This window comes from Salvelinus sp. IW2-2015, unplaced genomic scaffold (assembly GCF_002910315.2).
Source record: "Salvelinus sp. IW2-2015 unplaced genomic scaffold, ASM291031v2 Un_scaffold1127, whole genome shotgun sequence".
Classification (NCBI taxonomy): Eukaryota; Metazoa; Chordata; class Actinopteri; order Salmoniformes; family Salmonidae; genus Salvelinus; species Salvelinus sp. IW2-2015.
This window is the reverse complement of record NW_019942741.1, coordinates 185,134-194,448: the sequence shown is the minus strand read 5'-3', so window position 1 is coordinate 194,448 and position 9,315 is coordinate 185,134. Positions and strand designations below refer to the sequence as shown.

Here is a 9,315-nt window from a genome sequence, read left to right as displayed (position 1 = left end):
CCATCTGTTGACCTGCCTGTCTGCCATACCATCTGTTGACCTGCCTGTCTGCCATACCATCTGTTTACCTGCCTGTCTGCCATGTAATGTGAGCTAGGTGTTTCTGACATCAGCACTGGCTGTTGTTTCCATTGGGTCAATCACATACTTTACCTACGAACTAACCAAATAATTAACTACAATGTTATTAACCAACTAACCCCTTAAGAGAAAAAATAGATACAGATGCTTCCCACATAAACAGACAGACTAAGGGAAGATAGAGGGAAGAGAGAGGAGAGGGGAAGGGAAGAGGAGAAGAGAGAGGAGAGGGGAAGAGGAGAGAGAGGAGAAGAGGAGAAGAGAGAGGAGAGAGAGAGGGAAGAGGAGAAGAGAGAGGAGAGGGGAAGAGGAGAGAGAGGGAAGAGGAGAAGAGGAGAAGAGAGAGGAGAGAGGAGGAGAAGAGAGAGGAGAGGGAAGAGGAGAGAGAGGGAAGAGGAGAAGAGGAGAGAGTGTGGAACAACACAATACAACACAATCATATCTAGACAGAAACACAACAACATAGAAAAGTACTTTATTGTTCATATGTCACAACACACATGTGTCTTTCATTGTCCACAGGACAAGAGGCCTGTGTCCTTTTATTTATTGGGGAATCCAAACCGGAGCTAACCTTGTTTTCAACAACCCTCTCTAAAGCACCAGATGAATGTCAGAGCTCCGACTAGAGAAAAACCTGTATTGGATTACAGTATTATTCATAGTGCCTAGTTAAATAACGGTTAAATAAATTAAATTGAATTAACACCTTTCATCTAGAACAATTCCTATGTGTATTTACAATCCCTTTCTCTAAACTGATTACTAATTTCCCTAGTGTCACGGCCGATGCTGGAAGAACTCGACCAATTAGAGACATAAAAAGTCTCTGTAAGGTCAGGGCGTGACACCTAGCTCTTATCAAGTTGTAAATTACAGTGCCTGGAGAATGTTGTTATTGCTATCAGAAAAAATAAAGTAGATGCTTTTTCCACTTGGAACCTGCAGGTTATATCGACCTTATTCCCTTTCCCTTATTCATGGTTTCCTTGCGCATAAAGGTGGTTGAATTATGAGGGAATTACGTCAAGGTCAGAATATGGTGTATCTGTAGACACACCATATTAATGGAGGCATGTCTGTAGACACGCCTCCACCACACCTTCATTAATACGGTGTATCTGTAGACACGCCTCCTCCACACCTTCATTAATACGTTGTGTCTGTAAGACACGCCTTCCACCACACCTTCATTAATATGGTGTATCTGTAGGACACACCTCCTCCACAACTTCATTAATTACGGTGTATCTGTAGACACACCTCCACCACACCTCATTAATATGGTGTATCTATAATAGACACGCCTTCTCCACATCTAGTCACATTCAACTTGTGAATTTCATAAGGTTCATATGATTAGAATCTTGAAGGTTTCCAGAACTCACTTGATCTCTTGCTCTCCTAACTAGCCATCCTCAATCTTTTGAAAGATAGGGGTATCTGAATGGAGACACACCTCCACCACACCTTCATTAATATGCGTGCATCTTATACAGTACACGTTCCTTCTCGTCCACCACTCCTGCGTGCCCTACTTAATATCTGCTCAAGTCCATTTAATGTCCACCTGAGTAGACACCGCGCTATCCACCACGCCTTTTTCTGTCGTGCTCGTGAAATAGTGCGTCTTGACTCTATCAAGCACAAGCCTAAGTGCGAGGTAACAACCATAGGTTTTGTTTCTTACATCAGTATAAGCTCACTAAGACGCAAACTGTTAATGATTAGATAGTAGTGTGATCTACTAGATGTGTGTGTGTGTGCGTTGAGTATTGTTAAAGATGCACTTGTTATTGCTACTTTTAGGATCGAATATCAACATTCTGAATTCAACATGTGGTTTAATAAGCTAGCTAAGTTCATTGCAGCTATTGTAGTGGTGAACGATGTCTAGCTCCTCAAATGATCCCCGACATCCCTTGTATTGTGGCATCTGTTGTAGAAAGCGGCGACGATTCGCAGAACATATGTGCTCTCACAAATGTTTATTTTCTTTTGGATGCAGTATGTTGGTTTTATCTATGTAAAATATGCTACTATAATAAGGAGAGGCATTGCTACTATTTTTTGTATCAAAAATCATTTGGATGCACTATAGAATTCAGGATGCAGAGATGATTTCTGCTTGATTAAAAACTATCTGATCTCCCAAAGTCCACGTCTATAGGTCTCAAGTCAACCACACAGCCAACGCAGAGCTACTGCACCCGTGTTACACTATTCCTTGACATTGTCTGGAAAAAAATGCATGGTTAAGGCCTTACAAATATGGTTTATACCAAACCAAAAGTTTAAGGAGTGCCACTTCCCCAGAATTTTCAGAAGGTATACTCCATTGTCATCCCTGTGTGCAGTGGATATACAAATGTGTGCGCCTGTGCCCGTGAGTTGTGTGGGCAGTCCCTATGATATGCGTGCCGGGTTTTGTGTGATGTGATCTGAGAAGGTGGCCGTGGAATGCTGGCCTCGAGTTGTTCTTTGAGAATGTAAACGAGTGGTTAGCCAGTCAATGTAGGAAAAGACCTTGTGACCGCAGTGGAATATGCTTTGACATGAGACCAAAATTGCCATGTAACGCCAACTGCCATGTTTAATTATTGTCCATGGCAAAAGAGTCACTATGTGTTGAATCATGGTGCCTAGGGCATATATAAAATCAATGTATCTTCTACCAGATTGTACTACTGAATTTTATCAATCGTAATATTACAACCTGTATGTAAACCGCTAATGTGGGTAATAACCACAGGAGTAATGATAGAACATCTATTATGATGGTTTGTTAATGATATATGAATAGACTGGTCTGGTCAGGAGTGGAATACAATTGCACCCCAAAAATGTGCGATTATTTATGGATCATAATTTTTTGGGTGGTATGGATAGTATTTTTCTGATCTAGCTAATACCTGGTTGGTTTGGTTTGGTCCTTTTGAAATGGTTGTAGGCATTGAGTATGAGTTAGTTTTTTGTATTATGTTTATTAAAATATTAAGGGGTATGGTAAAAAAGAAGTCCGTTGTCGCAACCGGATGATATACTGAGATCGGCGGTCGAGCCGGTGCTTGGGTTAAATGTGCGTGCGTACTAAGTTGAGATCGAGTTAAGGCATTGCATTTAAAAGAGAATAGAATCTTTGTGGGTTAGTGGTGGTATTTTATGATCCAGTCATCCGGTGAATTTGAGTTGTTGTTGTGATTTGAATGGAGTAAGTTGGTTTCAGGGGTGCGTCGGTAATGGTTGTACCGGAGTAGTTTGTGGTGCGTACTACATTTTGGGTCCCACCATGACGCAGTTGCCCGTACCAAGGAGTTGGATTTTACAAGTGTATACACAGTTTATACTATCGCGCTTTTGTGCTTGGAGACTAAAGGATGTAGCCTGAGTTAAGCTAAAACGGTTAAACAAGGGATTTTTATCCTGTGAATGTAATGGTAGTGAGTGCCTGCTGGTTTATATTAGAGTGAGTTGGAATTGATAATGGAGAAATTCAAAGGGCTTGTGGCTCGGTGTAGGTTATGGCTTAAGATAGCCTAGATGTCGGAGATATGAGATTTGGTGTGATCTGAAAGAAATGTTACAATAACCAGCTGGGATGAATATAGTAAGTACCGATGTTAACTCGAGTTCTGACAATAGCTAGTAGGACTACATGCTAAATAGAAAATTACCCGAAGGTAAAAGTGAAGCTCACCCGGATGGTAAATCATACTAAGATAAAAAGGTTTTAAAGTATTTGGTTGTTGATATGTGCAATGACGTGTGATCCAAAAGTAATTAGCTTAAGATAATTTAGAAGTTCCATGTATTAACATATAGCGATAAGATCAACATATTGTGTCTTTGTGTGTGTAATTAATCGGGTAGACTCCGATGGTGTAACAACAAATCGTGCCTAACACTGGTAACGAGTAAGTGTGTGGTGGAGTCCGTCCATGCATTAAATGCTCAGCTAAGTATGATGTAGCTACAAGAGGGTGCTTTCCTCAATTTGGTTAAGGCTAGTAATGATGGACCGGTTGAATTCGATTAGCTCCTAGTAGAGGTCATATATCGACTCAATAATCGCGTAACAAGTACTTTATGGAGTGCGCGATTAATGGTCAGGAAATGTTATGTAAAATAAAAGTGAATATAATTGATATTTATTAGCCTCCCATAGGCGCACTGCCAAGACACTGCTAAATCGCCTCCTCTAGTTCCCGGCATCAACTACAGCCGTTTCGGCAATGGATCCGACTAGCGGCTGGTGTCTCTGGACTACCAATACCGGTGGGTAATGGGCTGGCCTGAGTGGGTCACTCCGAAAGTGTGATAATGGTGCATAGTTGGTGGTAGTGGTGATAGTGTTGACAATGGTGGTCACTAAGGCGTTGGGGTTAGTAGCATGGAGGGCTGATTACCTATAGAAGGTCAATCCGGTCGTTAAGGTGTATGTCGGGTGATAATTGGGAGCTAGGGTGGCCAATGGAGTAGTTGGGTGATTAATGTGGCAGTGGTTGATAAGGCTGGTTAGTGGTGATATGGTTGTGATAATGGTGGCAGTGGTGGTAGTGGTGGCTAGAGGTGATAATGGTGGCAATGCGTTGGTAATGATGCTGGTGGTGATAATGGTCTGCTGTCATCGGGCGCCTGCAGGCTGACTTCGGATGTTATGTGGGATAATGGTGTTTGTCAGTTGAACAGGTTTCCTCCGACACCGTTTGGGTAATGGTGTTAATTGTTGTTGCAACTTAAAATGGGGTAAGAGTTAGAACTTATGTCTGGATGAGATGTGTGGCTATATTTGTGGATGAGGCGATGTGTTGATAACCTAGTTAATTAAGTACTTACACCACTGTAAATAGATACCCACAGAGAGTGCTCTTAATATCTGTAGAGCTATCTCACTACCAGGTCGCGATCGGCATTATCTAGAATGTGTGATATATGCTCAAGATGAATAATAGTGGGTTGAACTATATTGGTGTTGTTTGTGGCTCAGTTATCTGCTGCTCTCTAGAGAGGATTATTGTTGAGCAACCCATCGCATGGAATGTGGTGATGGGATGCTCACTCCCTGCTGGTCGCTGCTCTAATCTGGGTGTGATATTCCTGTCATGAGGGACCGTCCCTTGCGGTAAACCTTTTGTCATATTACCGAGTTATGTACACAAGTGGTGATCAAATTGACAGCTTCAACTTGCCATGGGAAATGAGAATTGAGGGAAAGGCTCATTTTGCATTTGATTGTCTTCTTAATATGTATTGAGTTGCTCCAGTGGTATAATTACATGTTTCTTCAGTGTGCCTTGTCTCGATGTCTTTGTAGTCATAATAGGGTAGTGCAGTAGACCGTCTGAGTTGAGTTGTGGCACATATACGCTTCTTCATTAAGGTGGTAGCTCAAGTATGTAAGGAACAGAGAGATGCGTATTAGTTACTAGTCCGACACATTTTGCGTATCCCTGAACCAAGAGGCTTAAATGTTCATGATTAATGTCGTGGCTGCATCATGATATTCTCCTCAGTGACTGAACGAGATGAGCTCAAACTGGAGACACCGGCCCCAGCACGGAAAAATGATAAAATGGGCTGGACATAATATAAATTCTCGATGTCAAATGGGGATAATGGTATGATACTTGCTACTGTGTTTACAATGGAAGCTCCTTTAGATAGTAGATTGACCATGGACATTCTGCTAGGCACCTTGGAATAATATATACTTTCCATTGATGAAGTGTGATATATATACTGGTGGATGTATCAAGACTCGTCGAGTGTGTGGATTCATATGAGTGTTAGTAGTAAAGGGACTTTTGACGCGTGATAAAGATGGTGGCATGAGTGGTTGCCACCAATGGTAGTTTCCGTCTCCAGTTGTGGGATAAATTCGATAGGATCGGAAAGTTAGAGTCATAGAGAACTCCGTTATGTAGGATGAACCTTAAACGTCCTAGTGCGTCGCCTTAGGTACGTTAGTGTAATGTCACGGTGAAATCATACAACTGAATATCTTTATAGAGGTCCGAAGTCGATAGTCCTGAAGCATGAGTATATCGATGAAAGAGTAAATGAGCTATAATTAAGTTCGAGATGTCATAAATTATAGCACATACTACTAGGTAGGCTCCTGCGTGAATACAATATATAGGTTCTCGATCGCGTGCGTGGCAAAATGAAGTGCAGTTGAGCTAAGAATCGGTAGGTGTGTGATAATGGTGGTTGTGGTGATACTGGTGGCTTGTGTGATACATCGGTGGCAGTGGCGATAATGGTGGTGGTGGTGATAATGGTGCGCTGTGGTGATAATGGTGGCTGGTGGTGATAATGGATGGTAGTGGTGTGACTTATATGGGTCCTCTAGAGGAGCTTTATTTTTCATTATCTCATGCACACCAAACACACACACACACACACACTCACGCATGGCACCACGCACACATTCACACCGCTCCCCTGCATCCTCGTAATACTTAATAACCCGTCTGATCCTGTGTTCTGTCCTACTACCCGTTTCTGATCTGTGTTTCTGCTCCTACTAACCCGTCTGATCCTGTGTTCTGCTCCTAATAACCCGTCTGATCCTGTGTTCTGCTCCTACTAAACCCGTCTGATCCTGTGTTCTTGCTCCTACTAACCCGTCTGATCCTGGCTTGTGCTTGCTCCTACTACCCGTCTGATCACTGGTTCTGCTCCTACAGAATCACGCCCCTATCCTTAGCATGGAGCTGTCTACCAAACGCGGTGAAGTCTGCAGTGCTGTGTTTGTGTGTGTGTGCGTGGTCATCCTCAGTTAACAGTTTAATGTGGCCAGTAAAATACCATTACAGTGATGATTCAAATGGAATCAGGGTTCCCCAAACTGGCAGCTCACGGGTAGTTTTATTTGGCACCCCCAAGATTTCTGAGCAATTAAAATAAAATGTTAGGTCATTGTTGACATTAAAAGACTGTAAAAAACACCAGGAACTCTCAGCTCCAAGTGATTAATTTTGGAAATCTGTTCCCAAGTATTCCTACGCATAATAGAAAGCACGTGATCGTTTACAAATGTAATCAAGGTTTGAAATGATTATGTTTTAGTCATATATTATATATATTATACTATCTGGGCTTCTTCGCGGTCATTTGCAGTCTTGCAATTATTTTAAATAATGTTCCCCGGATGCCATCCGCCTCAAGAAAAATAGTTCCGCTGCTGAATCGTTAGTTGATGATCCCTGCTGTTATTGAGCAGCAGCACTGTTTACACATAGTTGATGATCCCTGCTGTAGAGCAGCAGCCCACTGTTTACACATAGTTGATGATCCCTGCCTGTAGCTGTAAGCAGCAGCACTGTTTACACATAGTTGATGATCCCTGCTGTAGAGCAGCAGCACTGTTTACACATAAGTTGATTGATCCCTGCCTTGTAGGAGCAGCAGCACTGTTTACACATAGTTGATGATCCTGCTGTAGAGCAGCGCACTGTTTACACATAGTTGATGATCCCTGCTGTAGAGCAGCAGCAACTGTTTACACATAGTTGATGATCCCTTGCTGTAGAGGCAGCAGCACTGTTTACACATAGTGAGGTGTTCAATGATCCCTGCTGTAAGAGCAAGCATGCACATGTTTACCATAGTGCTTGATTTCCCTGCTGTAGTAGAGCAAGCAGCAAACTGTTTACACATAGTTGATGATCCCTGCTGTAGAGCAGCAGCACTGTTTACACATAGTTGCTGATCTCTGCTGTAGAGCAGCAGCACTGTTTACACATAGTTGCTCCTGCAGTAGCCTACTCACAGAGAAGTTTGGGATAACAGGTGTAGCCACGTTGGGTATAGGTCTTGAAAAATCCCACAATCCAGATTATATGTGTAAATATTTTCCTGCATACCAGCACTTTACAGTAATCTCAAGCGCCTAAAATGAATGAGAGACTAACTTTACATAGTGTAACGTGTCCGCTGAGAATTCGGGAAGCAAGTACAGGGAGTGCATTTAATAAATAAATGAACAAAACAAGAAACGCGGGTAGCGTACAGACATGGACACTGGAACAGAGTCAATGACACCTAGGGAAAGAACCAAAGGGAGTGACATATATAGGGAAGGTAATCAGGTGATGGCGTCCAGGTGAGTCTGATGCGCGTAACGATGGTGACAGGTGTGCGTAATGAGAAGCCTGACGACCTCGGACGCCCGAGAGGGAGTATACGTGACACATTGACAGTTTTAGAAGCACTGTAGGCTACTATGACAATTAGTCATCAATTACATTCAATATAATTAAATAACATTAATTAAAAGTTACTTTAAATGTAACTGAAATCATCTTCCCTGCCCTGTATGTGTGTCTACAGCAACAGCTGTATGTGAGCAGTGATGAAGGAGTGGCCCAGTTACCCCTGCAGCGGTGTGAGCTGTACGGTAGAGACTGTGCTGACTGCTGTCTGGCCAGAGACCCTTACTGTGTCTGGGACGGGAACACATGCAACCGATACTTTCCCAGCAACAAGAGGTAACTACTCTACTTAGGTTAAGCGCCCAGAACAACAATTCTGATCTTCACATCAAATAATTTTGGGGTATCAATAGTAGTAACCAATAAGCACATAACATCAAGCATAAAAAAATGTTTTATACAATATAATTATTGCCATTTTTTTTTTTTTTACATTCATCAGCAAAAGATGACAATCATATAATGCTTCAAACTACTTTTAAATGGCTACCTTACTATCTCTGTAGACAATGAAAGACACATGTATGTTGTGACAGATGAACAATAAAGTACTATTCTATGTTGTTGTATTTCTGTGTAGATATGATTGTGTTGTATTGTGTCGCTCTTTGTTCGTGAACCCTGGAAAGAAGAACTGTTGCTATAGTAACAGCTAACGGGTATCCAACAACTAAATAAACAAACAAACATTCTGCCACGGTTCAAAGCTATCAGAGTTATGACATGGTTATGACATGGTTATGAAATGGTATTTTATCTCCTCAGGCGAGCTCGGCGCCAGGATGTGAAACATGGGGATTCAATGAGCCAGTGTCACAATGCAGAAGATGGTAATTAGTGCGCATGTGTGTTTGTGTGTGCGTCTACTAAATGTTTATGTCTGTTACTCTATGTTACTCTATGACATACTCTATGTCTCTGATTGCAGCTAGCGCCAGCCAGTCTCAACTCAGTAGGTAACTTAACTCATATTACTGCAGCTAGCGCCAGCCAGTCTCAACTCAGTAGGTAACTCATA

At 42.1% G+C, this 9,315-nt stretch overlaps 1 protein-coding gene across 1 annotated transcript in view; it reads left to right on the top strand.

Moving 5' to 3' along the window:
* Nucleotides 1-9,315, top strand: part of LOC112069827 (semaphorin-3D-like) — a 151,742-nt gene that overhangs the window by 135,507 nt on the left and 6,920 nt on the right. Inside the window, exons 14-16 of the mRNA XM_070438709.1 lie at nucleotides 6,771-6,818; nucleotides 8,422-8,573; nucleotides 9,063-9,127. Of these exons, the coding sequence (XP_070294810.1) occupies nucleotides 6,771-6,818; nucleotides 8,422-8,573; nucleotides 9,063-9,127 (265 nt within the window). The remainder of the gene's footprint in view (nucleotides 1-6,770; nucleotides 6,819-8,421; nucleotides 8,574-9,062; nucleotides 9,128-9,315) is intronic.